Source organism: Phascolarctos cinereus, unplaced genomic scaffold, assembly GCF_003287225.1.
Source record: "Phascolarctos cinereus isolate Bilbo 61053 unplaced genomic scaffold, phaCin_HiC Scaffold_4;HRSCAF=312, whole genome shotgun sequence".
NCBI classification, from domain to species: domain Eukaryota; kingdom Metazoa; phylum Chordata; class Mammalia; order Diprotodontia; family Phascolarctidae; genus Phascolarctos; species Phascolarctos cinereus.
The window spans coordinates 139018798-139041788 of NW_027555847.1; the positions used below are offsets into that span (position 1 = coordinate 139018798).

At 40.4% G+C, this 22991-nt stretch overlaps 1 protein-coding gene across 1 annotated transcript; it reads left to right on the top strand.

The window, feature by feature from the left end:
• The first annotated feature begins 3838 nt into the window (after positions 1–3838).
• Positions 3839–14368, top strand: NDUFAB1 (NADH:ubiquinone oxidoreductase subunit AB1). Its single transcript, XM_020995584.1, has 5 exons — positions 3839–4126; positions 11522–11644; positions 12235–12322; positions 13292–13403; positions 14225–14368. The coding sequence occupies exons 1-4, from the start codon at positions 3854–3856 to the stop codon at positions 13381–13383; spliced, it is 576 nt and encodes a 191-aa protein (XP_020851243.1). The 5' UTR covers positions 3839–3853; the 3' UTR covers positions 13384–13403; positions 14225–14368.
• Positions 14369–22991: the final 8623 nt, after the last annotated feature.

The window sequence follows — 22991 nt, forward strand, 5'->3', positions numbered from 1 at the left end:
TGTTAAAATAAAAGAAAGATGTGTGTTTTCTCTTTAATAAATTGTTAACAGCTGTCCATTTAGAAAATCTGGTTTGTTGCCCTTTAAAGTTGTCTTCATTTATATAACTGTAAGCACTGTGCAATTAAAAAGATTGCTTTCTTCAGTCTTTGGGCTTCATACAAGTCTTCCTCATATGCCTCAGCCTGGTGTAGTAGAAAGAACTGTAGATCTGGAAGTTCTTATGGTGGACCGTGTAGCAGTCTGAGCTTCTGTTTACAACTCTGCTGTAAAAAGCAAGCACTGATTCCAATAACACCTACCTCACAGGGTTTGTTCCTTACCATGCGATGACATGCCTTTGACGTTTATTAATGTTAAAGACATTAAAAAGCATAGGAACAAAAACATCTTCCCTTCATATGATCTAGAGCATTTATTTAAAACCAAGAGCTGTTAATCATATGTAATAGAACAACACTAGAAGCTTTCCCACTTAAGAGTGACATAATATGAGTAAGATGGCATGATTATTATTGATTTTTCCATATATTTATCTAGCTATCTCTCTTCCTCTTCTCTTTTCTCTTTCCTAACTCAGTTAAATGGTGTTGCAGTAATACAAAATTCTATAAATATTCAAAGTCATTGTTAACAGTTGCAGCTGGAGGATTCACTCTCTTTTCAGAGCAATGGATCCCAAAGTGTCAGTAAACATAATGCCATATTCATATAGTTGTAGACATATAGGATCTCCATCAGAGATGGGAAGTGAAGCAGTTTTAGTGTGGTCTGGATTGGAGAGAAAAGATAGAGTTTCAAGGACAAATTTGATGGTCAAACAGTGGCCATAGTCTTGGCAACTGGCATTGAACAGGAGAGAGATTTGGGACAAAATTATGCTATTTAGCTGTTCATAAGGGCATCTGTGATGCTATATGCATAGGAGGGATAGTCATGTCTGAAACATAGAAGCCCAACTCTTATCTATGAAAACCCAAGGAGGACAGAGAATGATCTTGGATATAAGAGAAAAACCAGTGTTTCATTTCTTTTTCTTCAGCTTAAAAAAAGGTAAATCAGTTCTAGTCTGATTTTTAATAGGAAAATAGTTTGTAGCTTAAGTTAGACTATGATAAGCATTTATAATACCAAGCAGTAAATACAATAAGAAAACAAGATAAGGCAGTTTTTAGCCATTGGTTTGAATTTTTCTAATGCAGTGGTTAGTTCAAAATCTTCCCTTCCCTCCAACTTATTTTTTTTAATTAATTTTCTTTTGCTGTTCCTTTTTCTTATTTATTTTTTTATTTTTTGGCTAGGCAGTTGGGTTAAGTGACTTGCCCAGAGTTACACAGCTAGTAAGTGTTATGTGTCTGAGGCTGGATTTGAACTCAGGTCCTCCTTAATCCAGGGCCGATGCTCTATCCACCGCACCACCTAGCTGCCCCTGCTGTTCCTTTTTCTAAAAAAAAAGTATTTCTTTACTTTGTCCTCCTCATTATTTCTCTTCCCTTCTAGTCTATTCTGAATTTTATTTTCTGATTTGTAGGCTATACCTTTATTCTTATACATTATTCTCTCTATGTCCCTCAAGGGCTGAAAGCTTCTAAAATAGCAGGTTTAACTTGCCTCTTCCAACCAGTTTCTCTGTTATTGATTGCCTTAATAGATCTTGTCCAGTCTTCCCTTTTTCTCTGCTGTGTTTCAGCTTCAGAAGTTTCAGTCCATGAGGGAAGTGGTGTCAGGCAGAAGCAGTGGTATATGGTGGAAATTTCCCTGCCCCATGTTATGTAGCCCAGCCTGATCCCCATAATTAGTCACTATTAGCAGAAATAAAAGGAAAAAGAATTAAAGGAATAAGCATTGAAGAAGAGGAGGCTAAATTATCTCTATTTGTGGGTAATTCGATAGTTCACTTATGTAACTCATGCCCCAGTTAGTCATGGGCTCCATGCAAATTACCCCAGGTTCAATGAAATAATATATGTACAAACCTTAAAACACTATAAAGTGCCATTACTATTATTAGAAAAATTTAGACATGCTTCAATCTAATTTAACAAGCACTTATTATGTGTCAGGTGCTGGGAATACGGAGACACTAACAACAAAATGCAGCAGTCTCTGCCCAGGACATTCTACTGGGGGTGAAATAGCTCATATAGAGAAAGTAAATACATAACATATGTGCAAAGTAATTGTTTTTTTGGTGAGGAGTGAGGGACAGGAATGAGGAAAGCACTAATAACTGGATATGTCAAGAAAGGAAATTTTAAAATTTCCTAATAATTACAGCCGTGTAAAAGTGGCATGGGGGGCCTGGGGAGGGAGTCAGTTTCCTCTTATTAGAGATCATTAAGAAAAAGCTAGATGAAAAAAAAAAGGGAAAAAAAAGGCTAGATGAGCTTTTTTCCATGTATGCTGTAGGAGGGATTCTTTATTTTACCTTCAAATTGATTTAGTAAGGAAACCTTTGTAATGGTATCAGTGTGATTGTTAATGGTATCAGATTTAATGTGGCACACATTTTCAGCTTTTGCTTTTGGAGTATTTTGGAGTGTTTGTGTTTAGAATCAGTGGACCACAGTAAAATGAGGGGGTTGGATTAGATGACTTCTAAGGACCTGGCTAGGTCAGTAATAACAGCTAAGGTAGCAAAGCATTTTACAAATATGCTCTTATTTTATTCTCACAAAAACCCTGGGGTGTAGGTGCTATTATTGCCTTTATTTTGCAAATTAGGAAATTAAGGCAAATGGGGTTAAGTGACTTGCCAAGGGTCACACAGCTAGAAAATGTTAAAGATTGAATTTGAACTCAGGTCCTCCTGACTCCCAGGCCAGTCCTCTGGCTTCCCTGTACCAACTAGCTGCCTAAAAATCCTAAGAGGCTGTTTTATTTGAAAAGTGACTAATGTTATTGGTTAGGCCTTAAACAAACATACAAACAAACACCCCCACTATAGTCATCTGTTTTCCTTAAAAAATTTTTTTTCATTAGAAACTGCACCTCAGACATTTATACAAATATCTAAACCCCCTTGGGCCTATTTATACTCAATTACTTACAAGGCATAGAGTATCCTACTCCTTTTTCTGCATGTCTCCTCATTAGATTGTAAGCTCCTTGAGGGCAGGGATTGTCTTTTTCCTCTATTTCTATCCCCATAGCACAATGCCTAGCACATTTGTTGTTCAGGCATGTCTGACTGTGATTTGGAGTTTTCTTGGCAAAGCTACTGGAGTGGTTATTTCCTTTACCAGTTCATTTTACAGACGAGGAAACTGAGGCAAACAGAGGTAAGTGACTTGCCCAGGGTCATACAGTTAGTGTCTGAGGTCGAATTTGAACTCAGGTCTTCATGACCGCATGCACCGTGTCCTATCCACCACCTAGTTGCCCTGGGCCCGGCACATAGCAGGCACTTAATACATGTTTGTTGACTGATTGATCTCAAGCCCCGATTGGAAATTCTTTGTCCTTCCATTCTTATTCACTTTTCTTCATATGGTGGATGGTCAAGCTAGTAACATGTTGTTTACTCCGTTTCCATTTTTCTAGTTTTGCTTTTCTAGCTTTGCATTATTCCGTTAGTGTTTTCCAGATTTCTTTGCATTCCTCATACTTGCATTATAGAATTTCATTAAATTGAAGGGATTTTTTTTTTTTACCTGCACGTTGGACTACAGGGTGTTTGTGGATCCTCGTGATCCTGTTCTTCAGGACTGGCTCAGGACGCTGACCAACCCCCACACATAAAGTTAGGAAGGAAAGCCCCAGGCTTCGCTATCCCCTTTCCATTCCTGTCATCCAGAGCACAGTCTCCCTTTCTCTGGCCACCAGGGGACGCTGATTCTAAAGGGCCTCCGGGATGGCAGCTCTGGCCTCTTCCTCTCGTTGCTCCTTCCTGAAGGAGGGAGGCGGGGCTTACGGAGAAGGGCGCTTTGCACTCTGGGTCGGCGTAGCCATGGCGGCCCGTGTCCTCTCCGCCTGTGTCCGCCGCCTGCCCGCGGCCATTGCGCCGCCGTCCCGGCCCCGGGGCCCCGCACTCGCCCTGCTCCGGCCTCTCGGCTCGGTCCCGTGCGCGGCGGCGGGGCGGAGGAGGAGGGCGGCGGCGGCGGTCCCGGCCGTTGCGCACATGCAGGTGAGGGAGGCGGAGCGGGGCGGGCGGCGCGGCGATGACTTTGCCCGGCCCGCAGGGGTCACAGCCTGGCCGGGCCCCGGGGGCCGTGGGGGAGGGCGCCGCAGATGGGCCTGGCCGGGCCGCGGATGGACTGGGCCTTTGCCTCCCAGCCCGGGCTGGCTCGGGTTTCAAAGGCCTGCGAAGGTCGAAGTACCCCCAGGCTTCTTGAATCGGCCGAGCCGCAGCCCGGAACCCCTGCCGCGGGGCGCCGGGCCTGGCTTGACCCCTGCGGGCTCCGGAGGGCAGAACTCTGGGGACCGGAGGAGGGGGAGGAGGGCACGTGTGGTCGTCTCTGACCCGGGTGATGCCGATCACTCGCACGAAGTGCTTTCCTCTCTGCAGCCGGGTGCACGCTCAGGAGTGCAGGGTGGTTCCTGTTTTTATTTTGATCATCTGCCTTTTCAGTGTTGAGAGATTTAGAGGAAGGCTCCCCAAAATTTGGGTGTCGAACTGATGAGGACATGGACAACCCTGGATGGGCCGAGATCCGTTTACTGGGAGGGATTTCCCACCTCGATCCTTTGGAATAGTTGGACGATTTCATCCAAGTGGTTTGTCCCTGATCACACAATAAGTGTAGGGGGTGTTCTAGCAGAGGGAGGATAACTGCTGGTCTAGGGCATTGAGAACCAGCCTTTGGGAGTCAGGAGAGTTTTGTCCTCGATGCCCTGGAGTGACTTTATTCGAGTCATTTGCCTTCTCTGGAACCCAGTTTTCCTGTCTGTAAAACAAAGGGAGCTCCAAGGTCATTTCCAGGTTTGCAATTCTTTGGGGAGCTTTACAGCCCAGGGCTTTTTCCTCTTTTAACCTCGAAGGTAAAGGGGCACCTTAGCCTGACCTGAAAGGATTTAAATTTGGGGGGAATTGAAGGGGAAGGGTAATTGTTTTCCTAGTTTCTGACTTTCAGATAGGAGAGGATGTGCTCTAGGTATAATGATTGGGATAGGCTGCTGGAGAAAGTGGGTCCTTGAAAAGGGATTTTTTCTGACCATCAAATTTCTCCTTTTATAGTTTAGATAGCATATTTCCTTTCTTCATCGTGATGGTGGAGGGTAGCTCACACCTGGTTATACAATGCCTCAGGTAAGATGAAAAGCTTCAACCTGTGGTTAAAGCAGGTTAGCTTGACTCCAGGAACACTGGTTAGTTTAGGGAGAATTGTGTTAAAAACACTAGGTATATTAGAATGTTAGAGAGAAAGGAAGCTTTAGAAGTCAAATGATTTAAACTTGTTTTATAGATAGGGAAACTGAGGCACAGAGAAGGGAAATAATTTGGCCAAAATTATACTACTACTCAGCAGCAGACCAGAACTCATTTGCCCTGACCCTGAGGCTATTGTTTTTCTGTTGTACTGTATTACTGTTGATTGAAGTTCAAAACGCTAAGATAACCACTGGATGACGCAGGAAAAATGACTGTTGGTGGAGTTGGGTGATTGTGTTACTGGGGCTCTTACTGCTACAGCTCGAATCTAAATAATCCGAAACTATGAGTTGTCCCTATTCTGATAATTGATATGTTGCTATGTCTAGCAGTGTTTTCCAAAGAAACTTTGGGTTATCAGTACCACTTGTTGGTGAACATCTAAGTAACAATATAATTTGTTCTTAAACAGTAACTATGACCATGTAGTCTTAGAAAATATTTCCCATAGATTTTGGAGATGTCTAGGGGCAGGTCTACATGAATTAATATTGAAGGTTCTTCAGAGAACTCTCCAGTTAGGTTGGATTGGTCATAGGATGGATTTGATTCAAATTAAATTGATATAAATTACTAGTCACAATTTTTTTCCTCCCAGAAGTTTATTTTCATTTAGTATATAATGAACACATATCCACATCAACTCAAATTATAGTCCGCTAGAGCTCAATGACCTTGAAAGTCATTTAGTCCAACTGTTTAACATGACATGGAGTTCGTCCGTGTAAATAGCCAAAGTAAGTAGTGATAGAGCCAAAATTAAATTTTAGTTTCTTTTCTGAAAAGATATATATCTTAAAAAAAGTATTTATCTACATTTTACAACAGTGATTTACCTGAATAATTTTTCATTTTCAGCAAATGATTTGTTTCAATGCCAATTTAAATTATTTTTGAAATTATTGCAGATCATTTCCAAGCCTTTCTGTGGACCACAGATCTGGGGAATAATTTTGCCAAGCTAAGTTATAAAAATGACAACATCAGTGACACTTCAAAATTGTTTGATTTTTTTTTTAAAGGAGTTTGTGTATTGTGGATATGTATTTTCTTTGACAAGCAGTATTTTAGCCAAAAACATATGTTTTGAATTTGATTGAAGATTCATCATTTTTGGCTATTCAGAACAGAGCCAAAAATGAAGGAGTTGGCAAACAAGGTATTTGATCAACCACAATAGATTTTGCCAAGCCCATTTTACTCAATACAGGGCTTCTTGCTCCGTACTCAGATATGATTTAACTCTTTTTTTGGGCGTTACTCTAATAATCTTGATAATCTAACTTCTTACTGGGCGGCAGTTTAGAGGAATTACTAATGGAATGCAGGAACACTGATAATAGCAAGAAGTGGCAGCTGACAGTAACTGAAAGCAAACCTTCTGGAAACTACAAAAAACAAATAGGAACTCAGAAAAGTAGGAGCCAGAGAGCAGACCATCAGACTCTGACTTGATCATCCCTTATAGCATCATTGTACTATAGTATGACATTCTTCTTTTACTGTAATGATCCTAAGTGATTTTCAGAAGGTTGAGTTTTGTTCATTGCATTCTATTTAAGAATACAGGAAAAAAGATGCATTTATAAAGGATTTCCATCGAAATAGTTACAATTTTAAAAGAAGCTGGCAATTCAAGGGAAGGGAGAAAAGAATAAGCATTTATGTTATGCCTACTGTGTAACAGACACTTACTCAGCACTTTACAGATTAATCCTTACAACAACCTTGCAAGGTAGGTGCTATTATCCCCATTTTACAGATGAGGAGACTGAGGCAAAGAGGTTAAGTGACTTGCCCAGGTTACACAGCTAGTGTCTTAGCGTGGATTTGAACTCGGTCTTCCTGACTTCCAGGTCCAGCACTTTATCCACTGCACCAGAATCCCCTCCCTTGTCTTCTGTTCTTTTTCTCCTTTCTTTGACCCCTGCCTTCTTTCACATTCTCTTAATATTCTCTCTTCTTTTTCCTTCTTTAATTTGTGAGCTAAGCGACAGCTCTGATTAAGATAGCTGTGATAGGTGCTTTTTTTCAGAAAGTTCAAATACCTTTTTTGGAAAAAGGATAGTAGTACATTTAAAATTGAAACTAGATAGGATTCTGGGAAGATGGCTGACTCCACAGAAAAAGACAGAACTTTGCCTCACAGGGAATGTAGAGCAGTGGAAATAGACAAGAGTTAGGGTAAAGCAGTTGTTCTCCTAAGACTACCCAAGGAGACCCCAGGAAAGACCTGACCTGGGGCAGAGGTTCAATCTGACTGAAGTGAAAATGTCTCCAGGCCAACTTTGCTGAATCTACAGACAAGAAGCGCTGGGGGAAGCTGGGGTTGGGAGGCAGCCTCAGCCTTAGAAACTTTAATCTCAAGGACAGTGTTGGGGAAGTGGATCTTCTGGCTGAGGAGAAGACCATTGAAGGGCCTTCCATTCTTGAGGGATGCCAGGCACAGCTGTGTTGACCAGATTGGTTCTGTGCTGTGGTTGTAGGGAGAAGGAGCTAGCACACACCTGCTAAATTCAGGAGCAACAGGGATCCTGCTGGCTGTGAGCACTTGCAAGAGAGCAGAGTCCCTGGTTTCAGGGCAGAGAGGACAGCTGTAGTTTGCAGCCACCAGAGAGACCACAGACTCTGGTCATGGCTTAGGGAGTGGAGAAGACAGAAAATAACAGTAAGAAGGACTTGAGGCTTGGGGCATCATTTCCCATGCTTTGGGACTAGAACTTGATTACATTAACAGCTGCTAAAAATAAAACAAAAAAGTAAAAATGAGTAAGCAAAGGAGAGAGAACCCAACCATAGATAGCTACTCTGGGGATAGAGAAGATCTGGGTTCATATTCCGAGAAAGATAATGGAACTTTAAAAACTACTCCTTTTTCAGTGAGAAACGTCAAATGGTCCCTAGCACAAAAAGGACTTTAAAAATCACATAAGAGAAATCAAGGAAAAATTAGAAAAAAAAATTAAGAGCAATCCAAGAAAATTTCAAAAAGAAAGTTAACCAAGTTGAAATAGAGACTCAAAAACTTATGGAAGAAAATAATTCCTTGAAAACTAGAAGTGGGCAGAGGGAAGCTAATGATGGTATAAGACACCAAGAAATAATAAAACAAAATCATAAGGATGAAAAAATAGAAGATATTGTGAAATATCAGAAAACCAATCTGGAAAACAGATTGAGGAGAAATAATGTAGGAATAGTCGGACTGCCTGAAAATTATGATTAAAAAAAAGAATTTTGATACATTATTACAAGAAATTATCAAGGAAAATTGCCCTGAAGTTCTAGAACAAGAAGGCAGAGCAGAAGTGGAACATATCCATTGATCACTACCTGAAAGAGATCCCAGGAGGGAAATTTACAGGAATATTATAGCCAAGTTTCAAAGCTCTCAGGTTAAGAAGAAAATATTGGAAGCAACAAGAAAAAAACAAATTTTGTGGAGCTACTGTAAGGATTACATTATTGTGACACAGCAAAAGGGAGCCGCGTGCATTGAAGAATTAGTACTAGACAAAGACTGAAATAACAAAACCAGTCAGGGAAAAAGAAGACTGCAGGTGCTTGCATCACATAGGCCCCAGATACTGTGGAACTTTGATGAGAAAAAAGAGGCAAGGGAGGTGGACTATCCCTTTTATCGTGTCACTAAACCATGTGAGAAAACCATCATTACCAGTGACTCAAGTAGGTGAGAGCTGCTGCTGACACCAAAGCTTATGTCTCAGTACCCTCCTTTACCATCACTGGAGAAAGACTAGATTTGGAGACTTACTGCCTGCTGTATGTGGAGGCACAATTTCATCATTAAACCATCTGCACTGCTCTTTAACTATCAGATGCCCAGGTACCAGGCTTTTTGTTGTCAGGACGTGGAATAGAGAACTAGGTCCTCAGGTATCAGGCCCAGCCAGAAACCAAGAGGATGCAGCACATGTTCAGGATTTGTGTCATCTTGATTTATAGTTTTTCATCATAGATAGTTTGTCCTTCAGCTAGTTTATGGGTAAGTAGTCCTTTTTTAGTTAGTCTAGGCCAGCCACCATTTATAGCATTTCTGTGGGAAAGTGTGTTCTGAACTGCAAACAAATGAACTTTTGTACCACAGCCTGCATGTGGTGGGCCTCCTTTGTACGAACATTGATGGGAACATGTACAGCTTTTTGTCTCGCTCAGGCTGTAGCATAATTTGTACACAGCAGGGAGTCAAAAGACCTGGGTTCAGGTACCGGCTCTGCCACTTAACTAATAATGGGATCAAGGGCCAGTCACTTAACTCATTTTCCTTATTTGTAAAATGAAGATCATAATACTTGTTCTGTCTGCTTCATAGGTGGTTGTGAGGAGTATACTGTGTAAAGTACTATATAAATATGAGCTGTTATTATTTTTGTAGCAGATGTTTAGTAAATGTTTGTATGAATGTTGTGCAGCATCCCTGAAATCTAGTTAGGTAGTAATAAGATCTATGACAGCAGTGATGTATCATTGTATTAAAGCACATACCAAAATGACTGGTTGTAGTAACTTTATTTAAAGTAAAAAGGAGGCAGAATTTGGTTTTTAATGAAGGTAGTGGCTGTGTTTCCTAAGTCAGAGAACTATTTTGCAGAGCAGTACTCTCTTGAAATTATTCTATTTTGGGCCCAACTTGTCTGTTAGACTGTCTAAAGCAGTTTAAATATAGTGATGGATGAGCGCTATACATTGTCTATCTTACTGCCAGTCAGATTGTGGATGGTGAACATTCTTCATCTCCTTAGTTTTTCTTGTGCAGATCATAATAGACTAAGTCAGCTTTTGGAAGACTGGCCTAGTTAAGTTCAGAGAGGCTTGTCATCAGCAGCCTGGCCGCTTGGTAATGATTTATTTGGCCTTGGCAGCTCTTCTCACTGGTAGAATATTGGTATTAAAAAGATATTTGAATTCTTTAATGGCCACCATTCTGCCCTCTTTTTTAGCTCAGAGCATGAGGGCGGTGGAAGAATTGTCGCTTCAAACCGGGGAAACCTAGGAATGGGAATTGTAGGTAAGACATGGAGACAAGGGACTGTAACTTTAAAAAAAAATAAGAAGATGGTGACCTTTGGTAGTAAAAGTATTGCTTTCATTGTTTCGTTGGGTCTGACTCTTTGTGACCTTGCATGGGGTTTTCTGGTAAAGACATTGGAGAGGTTTACCAGTTCCTTCTCCAGTGGATTAAGGCAAACAGGTTAAGTGACTTGCCCGAGGTCAGACACTAAGTGTCTGAAGCCAGATTTGAACTCAGGTCTTTTTTGACTCCAGGCCTGGCATTTACCCATTACACCACCTAACCACCACAGTAAAATTTTGTTGGACCTCTAAAAATTTATTGTGGATGGAAGCTGGGAAAGAATGTCTTTTTGGTAGATACGTAGGATAGCTATACCATGAGTGAAGTATATACATTTCTCTTTGATGCCTAGTTAGAAACTGGGATGGTCTCATGATGATGTATCCCTTTCTTAAGAGAAGCATCCAATTGTAGTAGAGCAAGCATTGGACTAGTAGTCAAGCAACTTTCTAATTTTGGTTCTACCACTAACTTGGTGTGGGGCTTTGAGCAAATCTTCCCCTCCCCGGACTTCAGTTATCTTTTCTTTAAAATGAAGATATTTGGATGACTTATGAGCTCCCTGTCAAACTCTGATGGTTTTTTATTTTAATTTTTTTGTTTGTTTTTGGGAGGCAGTTGGGGTGACTTGCTAAGGGTCATACAGCTAGTAAGTGTCTGAAGTCAAATTTGAACTCAGTTCCTCCTCACTCCAGGGCCTGTGCTCTATCTGTTGTGCCACCTAGCTGCCCGATTTTAGTATTGTTTTAAGGATTCAGATATCCAATGTGATATTAACCTCTGTGCTGATTCCTTCTCTGTAAATTGGGGTTTGATCTACCTTATAGGATGCTTGTGATGAATATGCATCATAAACTTAAATCACTAGACATGTGAATCATTATTAGCGTGTGTACGTGATACTGTTTGTAAATTTCTTCACAGTTAGACAACATGGGATTCTAAAATAAAGCCCTAACACATTTGTGAAAGAGAGCCACATGTTTGTAAGTTTCCAGTGGTTTATTTCAGAAGTACTATTAAATGAGTTTGCTGTGCTTTTTACCTTGTTCTAGGTTTCAGGGATATTCCTACAGCTGAGCCGCCAATATAGTGACTTGCCCCCTCTGACACTGGAGAGTATTAAGGACCGTGTCCTCTATGTCTTGAAACTATATGATAAGATTGATCCAGAAAAGGTAATTGGTATATTTGGGGAAATTGTCCCTTGGGGTGTTGACTTTTTAATGACTAAGCTAAATGTCGTAGTTATGAGAAACATTTTGAATTTGAAGGTTCTTTAGTCTGAAGACTAGCCACTATAACTGAGGAAAATGGATATGACTTCTTAGTGCCAGTAAGGTTTGCGTCAGGGTATCAGAAACCAGATTTCCCCTTTACACCTTTAAATAACAGCATATTCAGAATTATTTGCAAAATCATGACTTTATGCAAAATGGTGTTACCAAGAGTAATTAGGAACAGAGTTCCAAGCAGATTAGTGGTTAGGGGTTAACACCATTGGGTCATAGCTGCTGGTTCCTGCTGCCCAATTCAGGTCCTTGGTGATCAGGTGAACAATGTTACGCTTGGGTTTCATAAAATTATAGTAGGATTTAGTTATAAAGTATCAGTGATGCTATATTGAAACAACAGTGCTGGTCCGGAGTGTATTTTACACAGTGATTGACACATGGTACCCATGTTTTTATGCAGGGAAACTATAAACGATGTCCTTGATTGGTGCGATATTCCCTGCTGATTATATTTTGGTCTTCATTTTTCTCAGCTCTCAGTGTCTTCCCACTTCATGAAAGATCTGGGCTTGGATAGTTTGGACCAAGTAGAGATTATAATGGCCATGGAAGATGAATTCGGTAATAAATCCATGTACTGTAATGTATTATCTGCATGGTTGGTGTATGATTTGTATTGTCAGGTAAACCCAGAAAAGGACAAAATTATGAACTGAGGGTTTGATATACCGTGTTGCTCTTTCCTGGAAGTATTGATAGTGAGTCACTTAATTGAACCCCAAGAGGGCACATAGTTTACCTAACACCAACTAAGGGACTTTAATGATCACGTGGATATGGCCTATCTGAGTGTGGAATTTGTGCCCTTGAGAACTGAAGGTGGTGTATCAAAGAGGTGGGAGGTTCAATGATTGTAGAGGCAGATAAATTCACAGTGCCTAGCACCTTAACATTTTGAGTTCTGAATTCTCCCTCCTGCTCCTCTTCCCCCATTGAGAAGGCAAGTAGTATATTACTTATACATGTGAAGTTATAGAAAACATTTACATATTAGCCATGCTACCAAAAAATAATAAAAAGCAAGAAATACAAAGGGAAAAAAGGATGCTTCAGTTTGCACTCAAGAGTTCATCAGTTAAGAGCATTCTTTGTAAAATAAGTTTTTATTGATGTCTTCAGTTTCTTGTATCATTATAGTTATTCCCAGGATTCTTCCTTCTCCCCTTTCCAGAGAGCCATCCCATATAACAAATATTATTTGTTAAGGAGGAAAAAAAAAAATTAACACACCTAACCAGTGTATTGAAAAGACCAAAAACATGGGCAATAGGTAACACCTGTGGACAGTGTCTTCTCTTCTCTTCATTCAAGTCATGCTTGTTCTTTATAGTTTTGTTTCATGTACTTTTAATTTTTTGCTATGTGATTGTTCTTTCTGTTTACATGTTGTAGTTATTGTGTGTATTGTTTCCTTGACTTTGCTTACTCCACTTTGCATCAGTTCATATAGACCTTTCCATGCTTCTCTGTATTCATCTCATACAATAATTTGTTATAGCACAGTAATTTTCCATTTTCTTTCATTCTCAGGGTTTGAAATTCCTGACATAGATGCTGAAAAGTTAATGTGTCCCCAAGAGATTGTAGATTACATTGCAGATAAGAAAGATGTGTACGATTAAAGTTTTTTTTTTTAAATCAAGTAAGTAATTTATCTTCTATAAAAGATGGTTTTCCACGTAATCAGTCTGTATGCACCTTTTCACATAAAACCAGAGTCTGACTGGAACAGTGTAAATGTCCGTTGTGCATTTTCACCAGCATAATATTATGGGAGGAGCCCTTGACTAGGAATTGGAAGCCCTGGGTTCTAGTCTTGACTTTAACCCTAGCTAGAGATATGACCTTGGGCAAGTTATTTTCCCTTCTTGGATATCAGCTACCATGTTTGTAAAATTAGGGAGTTGGACTAGATGATCTGTAAGGCCCATTCGATGCCAATACTCTTTTAAGTTCAGAGAATTATAAAATTCTAGCTTTAGTGGTGCTAGTGATTACATTAAATTCAGTAAACATTGTTGAGCATTTGCTTTGTATGAGAGAATGTACTAGATGAGGGAAATAAAAAACCAAAAAAACCCTGTTCTCTTTGTTAACCTAGATTAGGAAGGTAAGAGTTCTGAGTTGGAGTCAGGAGAGATATGGGTTCAAATATCACCTCTGACACTAGTACTTTTGCCATGGGCAAATCATTTTTAATATTTCAGAGCCTTTCCTAAGCTATAAATTGGGGATAATATAGGAAGTACCTACCTTACAGGGTTGTAAGGGTCATATCAGAATGCATATAAAGCACTTTGTAAACATCAAAGGACTATAGAAAAGTCAGCTCTGTTACCAAGCAGAATATAAGTTTATGGCTTATTACTAATGCTTAACTCAGGCTCTGTCAGATCTAATGTTATATTATTCTAAATTTGCTGAAAATTTTTCATTTTTAACTGACAGTTCTTTTTTACACAGAGAACTCGGATGATCCCAGCGAGTGTCTGAATGTGAGAACACATTGTGAGACCATTGCTGCTTTTGTCAGAGTGTTGCTGTTGGAACTATATTTAAGTTGTCTAAATATGTGTTGGCCTTTAAAAAATAAATATATAAAATCAATATTCTCAGGTCTTGATTCTTTGATGCTTTTGCACATAGAGTACTGCCTTCATATTGATTCTGTTTAATGTTTTCAAAGAGATCTCATTGTTAAAAGAACATTTTTGTCAGATACAAATGGGTTTTCTGGAATTGAATATTTGCATCATTCGTTCCCAAACTCATGTTTTCTCTTTAGTTCTCTGAATAAACATAAAGGGTTTGTTTCCAAATTTCTTTGTTAGGTGTACAGTTTCATTTTCTTCTGGAGTTAAGTAATATGAAAGACTGGTCTCTCATTCCCATCCAAAGGATACTGTTAGGCATAATTTTTACACATGCCACTTTGCACCTAGAATTTTGAATGAATCTTGGTAGTTGGTTACTTTTTGGGGACTGTAATTTGAAGGGGTGAGAGGACTCCAGATCATACCATGCATTGATTGGTCAGATGAACTAGAGTTATTTGACTTTAAGAAGACCAGACTTAAGTGAAATGTGATCATTGTCTTTCAATATTTGGAAGACAGTTCTATGGAAGTATGATTAGACTTGTTTTCCTTGGCCTTAGAAAGCAGTACTAGGAACAGTGCATGAAAAGTTACAAAGGCAATTTTGGTTTGATTATAATTTGATATTACTGTCAAAAATAAAAAGTGCTGTCTTAGAACATAGAGTTCCTCCTTATTGGGAGTTTTCAAGCAGAGCTTACATATCTGCTTGGGGATGTTGTAGAGGGAATTCCTTTTCAAGTACAGGTTGGACAGATGATTTCTGAGATCTCTTTCCACTCAGAGGCTCTCTGATTTTAAGGATAGAAGGCATTCTGGGAAGAGTCACAGCAGGAGCAAAAAACTTGGGGCTGAGAATCAGTGGGTGAGTTTTGGGGGACAGTGAAAAAATACACCTGGCAGGAGATAACTGTGTAGTCAGTGGAGAGTGCCTTGAATGTTTAGTGATTATTGAGATTAGTTTTGTCAGCTTGGAGCAGAGACATTAAGAGGAAGATCCCAAGGTGATAGCACTTTCTTATAGCATAGTTTGCATCTAAATATTGGTTTAATAAAAATATCCCCAAAGGAAACTGAACCTGACCCTATGGAGTCCTACTTATTCAGAAGAGCCTGTCCCGGGTCCTGATGAGCTCTTCAATGAGGGGTCGTTTGGGCAAGAACTGCTATCATATTTAGGTATGTTGCTCTTTCCTATGTTTCCTTCCTTGGAGGCAGAAATACTGGATAGACTTCTTTCTTTTGCACAGTTGAGAGTACATTGCAGAGGAAAGGATCTAGATTTCAATTCAGTTTTTGTCCCCTGCTAGCCTTGTGACTTTAGACAAGTTCCTTCGTTTGTGGGTCTGTTTCCTTTTTGTAAAGAAGGGACAGGAATTCCTGCCCTTGGAGATTTGCATGGGGCAACTGCAGAATTGTATTGGTAGAAGTAGTTTCATCACCTAGAGCTCCTTGCAAAGATGAAATAACAGCTCTAGACAAAAAAGCCAATAACCTTTGCTAAGGGTTGTCATGGGGTTGTCACAGAATTGTAAGAATCAAACGAGAGAGTGGGTATAAATTGCTTCCAAATTATAACAAGTAATACACACGTCAGTAGTTACTGTAATTTCTCTTCTAAAAGCCTATCCAGTAGCATCAGTCCCAAACCTTTGCTCTGCCACGGAACTGTGTTTCCTAGAGCAGATGACTGCATCTCTCTGGCCTGAGTTTCCTTGTTAATATTGTAAGAGGTTAGACTAGATGACCTCAGGAAGGGACTTGATTCCTTCTAGTTCTATCTCTGAGCCTATAAACCACGAAGGCTAGTGTTCTGCAGTACTGATTCTAGCACTAGTTATCTAATTGTATTATTTCTAGAAAGCTATTACCGACTTATTTTTGAAAAAAAAAGGTTCGATTTCTACCTCACTATTTTTGCAAATATAAGGGGGAGGTAGATCAGAGGATTCCCTGATTCAGTTGAGGAATTCCCCAAACAACCTGATGACTACAGTGTATGGGCCATTATTTACAAGAAGAGTTATTAATCAGGGGTCCTTGAACTTATTTTTAAAAAAATATTTAGATAATTCTTTAAATGTAATTGGTTTCCTTTTTCCACTATTTCTTGGTTCTCTTCCTACCTATCTGACCCCTTCTCAGTCTCCAGGTCACACTCAGTAACCATGGTTGTCCTACATATTCTGTTCTGGGCCCTCTTCTTCCTCTCTTCTGCTTTACGTGGTGATCTCATCAGATCCTAAGGTTTTAGTTAACATCTCTATGCAGATGATTCTCAAGTCTTCCTTCTCAGCCGACACCCTTTTGCTCCCCATGTTCTTCGGTGCGGTGACTTCTTGCTGTTTCACAAACAAGAGACTCCATCTCTTGGCTCTGGGCATTTTCTCTTGCTGTCCCTCATACCTGGAATCCTCTCCCTCTTCATCTCCTCCTCCTGCCTTCCTCTGAGTCCCAACTAAAACTGCACCTTGTCTATGAAGCCTTTGCTAACAACCCCTCTTCTTCCAGAGACTCCCCTCTGTTATTTCCTGTTCATTTTATATAGTGTGAATTGCCTTTTGCTTTTTATCCCCCATGCTTAGTACAGTGCCTGGCGCCATAGCAGGTACTTAATAAATGCTTGTTGACTGATCTTTGTAACACTGTGTACTTTATGAATCTAAAAACATTATTCTGAGGAATTCATAGGTTTCAGCAGATTGCCAAAAGGGTCCATGACACAAGTTTAAGAAACCTGGGATTTATAAGTAGCTAAAGGGCATTTTCCCCAGGTAGGAATGTGGGTATGCCCATAGACATTTTACTAATAGAACCTAAGGGAATGCCGAATGACAGGCTGGCTGATCGGTGCTCCCTCCTTGACCCTATAAAAGCTGGCTGGTCATACTCTCTAGGATTCCCTCTTTACCATTTCCCTTGTGCCCCATTGTTCTGGAATGAAGCAAGGGAATTCTCCCCTCCTCCCTCTCCTCCCACCACAGCAGTGGTACACCGGAAGCACATGGCAGTGGTGGACAAGGGCTTTCCCTTGCTATTTCCTAAACCCTAATCTCCAAAGCAGGGCAGGAGATTTTTCATTCCTGGCAGCGTAATCCCCCAAATCTAACATAGCCAGAGAAGGGAGATTCCTGGACAGCATCAGTTTTCAAAGTTGCTTTGTGAGTAACTCCCAAGTTTAAATGTTCCCGAATTTGAGAGTTCAGATGCTGGACCTCACTGAAAAAGATTTGCTGTTGCAGCATGCTCCTTGGAGAAAGTAGGGGATAATAATGCATATAGTTCCCACATAGTGTCCTACTTAGCAAAATCAGTGACATACTGGGGCAGCAAAGGTCTGATGGAAAAGCTATATTGCTTGTTCAACCTCCAAGTGTATTTACCCTTCTGAAGGGAGTTTAAACCATACAAGGCACTATGAGGAGACTCAATGAGTAGTATTCTGTGGGAAAGTGGAACTTGCCAGACTGGCAGACGGTTGCCCCAACACCCAATCTAAGTTCATTTCCATTCTAGAGAGAGCTGTGTTTTTCTATTTGTTTGTGGGTTCCTCCGCACCTTATTCATTTTCTGTGGTGGGTGGCATAAAGGCTGCGCAGTATCCAATACGTGTGTTGTAACACACTGAGTGCCAATGCACAGAAATTGGGTGCTCTGCCATCTACTCTTGGGGAAACCTGGAGATAAGCTATACCTAAACTCTGCTTTGGTGATTTTCTTAGATTAGTTCCAGGTAGGAGCAACTAACCACGTGGAGAAACTCGTGGCTCCTGAGGTCAGACTTCGTGTTTGAATCTGGTCTTTTTGAGCCCAGAGCTTTAGGGGATTTCTGCAGACAGTAGGGAAACACTTCAGAAACAATTGGCAGAGGGCCACTGTTGCAGTTTGAATTTGTGACAGTGTCATGTGAAGTGGTTTCTCTTGTTATCTTTTGAGATCTGCTTGACCTAGGATAACTTGGAAAGTGCTTCTTAAAGATGTTGTTTTTTAGAAGGAATGTGAGTTTTCTCCTTTTCTCCTTTTTCACACGAAAGCAGATAACTAATATCTAAAAGTCCTAACTTTGTCTTACGAGTTTGGATTAGTGAGATAACCCTTGGATTTCAGGTGATAAATGCCTTGTCTCTGTGAGCAGTGTCCTGTTATATTTATATGGTTATCTGTGTGTGTCCTTTGAAATTGTGGTTTGTAGTGCTAGAAATATGACACTTTCATAAACATATGAACTTGACTTAAGTTCCAGGCAAAATTCTAGAATATTTTATCAAAAGGATGGTTGTGAACCACCCCTTGAAAGGGAAATGGTGTTCACTACTAGTCTGGATGGATTCATGAAGAACAAGTCAAGCCAGACTGTACCTTAATGAAATTTTGTCTCTTTTCCAAGGCCTAGCACAGTGCTCTGCACATAGATAGTTAAACTGAGTTCATAAACCTAATTTCCTTTATTGATAGTTACTAGAGTGAGAGGTGGAGAGAATGTCAAGCGTGCCATATATTTGGATAAGGCAAATATGGCTCTCATTGTAGACAATGGAGATGGAAAGAAGGTGGGAGTACAGCTGGAACTGGTTGAATGACTAGACCTAAAGAGTGGTGATTAAGGGACTTTTTTTTTTTTTAGGGAGGTCTCTAGTGAAGGACTACAGGGCTGTGATTTTGGATGTATGCTATTCAACACTTTTTATCAGTGACCTGGAGGAAATTACAGAAAACGTATTTATCAGATTTTCAGATGACACAGCTCAAATGCATAACTAATGTATGAGAGAATCATTATCCAAAAAATTATCAACAGGTTGGAAAGACAGGCTGAGTCCAATAACTCCATTAAATAATAAAAATATGCAGTCCTATACTTGGGTTAAAATAAAATTCTCAAGTACCAGAGAGGGTGGTATTTTTCTAGGTAACGATTCATGTGAAAAGGACCAGGGTTTTTTAAAGGACTATGAGGTGGCAGCCAAAAAAAATCTAATTTTAGGCAGCAGTATTAGAAGCTAAATGTTGATGATGGGTGGTTGTAGTTTTGCTGTCATCTGCCCTGGTTAGATCACATCTGGAAGCAGTGTGGTGGATAGAACGCTGCCCTTCAAGTCAGAAGAACTTGTTTGGAGATCTGGCTCTGCCACTTACTGGCTGTATCCCTTCTCTGGGCCAGCTAGTTTGTTTACCAGTGGCTAAGACTAGATGATTTCTAAGGTCAGTCTACCTCTAACATTAAATAAGTATGATATTCAGTGTGAGGTGTCATTTCAGGAAGTAAAGCTGGAGTGTGTCCAGAGTGGGGGCAGCTAGTATGGTGAGAAGATGTAAAACCATTGTGTATGGTTTTGATCACTGTATATGACCAGCTGAAGGAACTGGGGATATTCATCTTAAAGAAGAGAAGACTGGGGGAAGTGGGACTTTACTTTTAAGAACTTGAAAGTCAATAATTTGAAAGAAGGGATGAGATGAGGCTGAACCCGTGGGTGGAAATTATAAGCAAGCAGACTGATTTGATGACAGTTACAACTTTTCAGAATTGAAATGAGCCGCTATTTGAGCTACTGAGTTTCCCATCATTTGAGGTCTTTTGTTAGAGGCTGAATACTTGCTGGGGATGAGATAAGATTCCATATTGAGGAACGGGTTAGATTAGATGATCCTTTGGTTCTTTTAAACTCTTGAGAGTTCTGACTCTGAAAGAGATTGTTAGCCCCTGTAAGAAATCAAATATGTTCTCTAGTTTTGAGCAATAAAAATGGATTTCTCCCTTCTATTTTAGGCAGAAAAGGGTAAAATTCCTGGCAAACTAAGACTTACATGTTTTTATTCTCCTAGCCCCTTTCATTGCAGGCAGAGGATTGGGGGAGGTGTGACTTTTAGAAGAGGTGGCATAATAGCTGGCCTTCTTGGAAGCTGTAAGATGGAGAGGTTCTCATGAAAATGGTTTCTGTCATCTTCGAGGTCTGGTCTGAAACTATATGAAAAAAGCCATTTAATCAGACCTATTGAGTGTCTAATAAATGCATGCTTCTGCTTTCCCAGCTTCTCCATTAGCACCCTCTCTGCCAACATCAGGGTGTTTTGTTTCCTTTTTCTCCCTTTGGCAAGGCAGTCGGGTTAAGGGACTTGCCCAGGGTTACACAGCTAAGTAAATGTCAAGTGTTTGAGGCCGAATTGCAACTCAGGTCCTCCTGACTCCAGGGCCTGTGTTCTATCCACTGCGCCACTAGCTGCCCCCAACATCAGGGTTGTTTTATCATGGGAGAGCAGCAGTAGTTTGAATTTACTCAGCTGGAAGTGTGCTTGCCAGTTTCTGTCGTAAGCCAGTCTCTCTTCCTTCTGCCTCTGCAGTGTTCAGTTTGATTTGGACCCCAATCGCTCAGATTTTCATAGGGCTGTGCCCGAGATCAGCTAAGCAAAACCTCTGCATTGAAGCCATTATGTCCTTGAGAAGCTTTGCTTTTGAGAGGATCCTTGGCAAGTCACTTAATGTTTTGTGGCCCAAGTTTCCTCATCTATAAAATTTAGGGGTTAGATACGATCTTTAAGGTTGCTTTTGATTCTAAATCTTATCTTTGTTGGGATACTAACAGCCTAGCACAGGACAAATCCTGCATTTGTTCATGAGTTAAGTTGGATGAGGTTTTTGAAGAGGCCATCAGATCTTATTTGGGATGGAGTTCTGTGGCACCTGAGGCCTAAGGAACTTGTGAGTGAGAGAGAGAGAGAGAGAGAGAGAGAGAGAGAGAGAGAGAGAGAGAGAGAGAGAGAGAGAGAGAGAGTGAGAGCTCATGTGCGTGTGTGTAGAGTCTGTTATAGGAGACTGGCAAGTGTCTAAGACTTCTCCTTGGCTGGCAAACAGCAGGCTGGGTGGGAGCTAAGAGTGCAGGTAGGATGGGGGTCAAGTTAAGTAACAATAAAATTCATGATTTTTCTTAGAAAGGGTGCCCCTGACCTTGAAGAGAGGTGGTTTGGTTCTGTACTGTGGGAAAAGGGATCCTCACATCTTATGTCAGTGTGTTAGAGATAGAGGCAAAAGGGGGAAGGGTTTAGGTTGTTCCAAGTATGGAAGACTGGAAGTTTGAGTTCTTAATTAAAAACCAAGCCCAAGGGACTGTGGACAAGTAGGGAACGTTCAACATTATACAGTGTCACAGCTGGAAGTAACCTTTGAGCACAGAACTTAGGACACAATGTGTTGTTTTTATATATGTGTGTGTATATATAAATTAAAAATATATATAAAATATTGTGTCCTAAATTCAGAATTCAAATTTTCATATATATTGAAAGAAAATATATACATATAGCATTCATTTAAAATTTGAATTCTGAATTCCTTCCCTCCCTCCTTGACCCACCCTTACCCATTGAGGAGAAATATGGTATCAGTCATGCATGTGAAATCAGCATAGAATGTTATGAGGTTGATGCCTGTCACACTTCTGGAAGTGACTATTCCAAACCTTTTCTCCTTAAAGCCTTCAACTCTGCACCCACTTCCAACTCCTTTTCTCCTAGCCAAAGATCTGGCTTCCTACTTTACTGAGGAGACTGAGGCTTATCTATCATGAACACTTGACAGCTTTTCTGAATTGTCCACTTTCTCTTTCTTCCGTTCTCAGAGGACAGTGGTCCTATTTGCTCAGTTTTTCCACTTGGACCTTTTTGATCCTATGCCCTCTCATCTCTCCTTTCCCTATACCCCTCTAAGACATACTCAGATGGTCTCTGTCCTAAAATAAAACACTTCTCTTGACTATGGCATTGAATCAGGCTACCATAGTTCTTTTTCCTTTCACTGCTAAACCTCAAGGAAAAATAGTTGAGTGGCTTCATCACCCACTTACTTCTCAGGCATGGCTGTCGCTAAGCTCAAACGTCACATCTCATAGCTCTGTGTCTTTACTCTCCTAGACCCTTCTGCAGTATTTGCACTGCTAAATACCATTTCATTGTTGATACTCTTCTGATTTGCTGCCTGTCTTCTCCATTTCTTGTTCTTAATGTGGGTGTTCTCCAAGGTTTTAGCCTTAGCTCTCCTCTTTCTACGATGACTCATTCATTTCCATGACTTTTATTATCCCTACTGTGCTGATTGACCCTCTTCCCCTTCAGATTATCCCGATTTTTACTTGGGAATCATAGAAACATAGACCCAGATCTGAAAAGGGTTTCAGAAGCCCTGCAGTCCCACCCCCATATCGTATAACTGAGGATTCTCAGACGCCAGGAGGCTGACCTGCTCAAGGTCAGGGATGAGATCACTAATGTTAAGAAAGAATTACTAGAAAGAGAAGTGGGCCAAGGCTAAAACCTCGGAGAACAAATGTCAGAGGTGGGATTTGAACCCAGGTTCATCAGAATCCAGAGGCAATACTCTTTTTTCAGCTTGTTACATGTAAATCCCCTGAGAACACTTTTGTTCTTGTATCTCCAGAACCTAGCATAGTGCTTTGCTGTACATAAGCACTTTAATGCTGAATTGAGAGGACTCCCAAATCTTTCTAGTCCTGATTTCACCCCTTTGTTCTCTTACCTTGAACTTAACATGTCCAAAAAATTCATCATTGCACCCAAAGCTGCCTTTCCTTCCCTATTTTTGTTGATACCATCAATTTCCTAGTAGTTCATAAACCCAT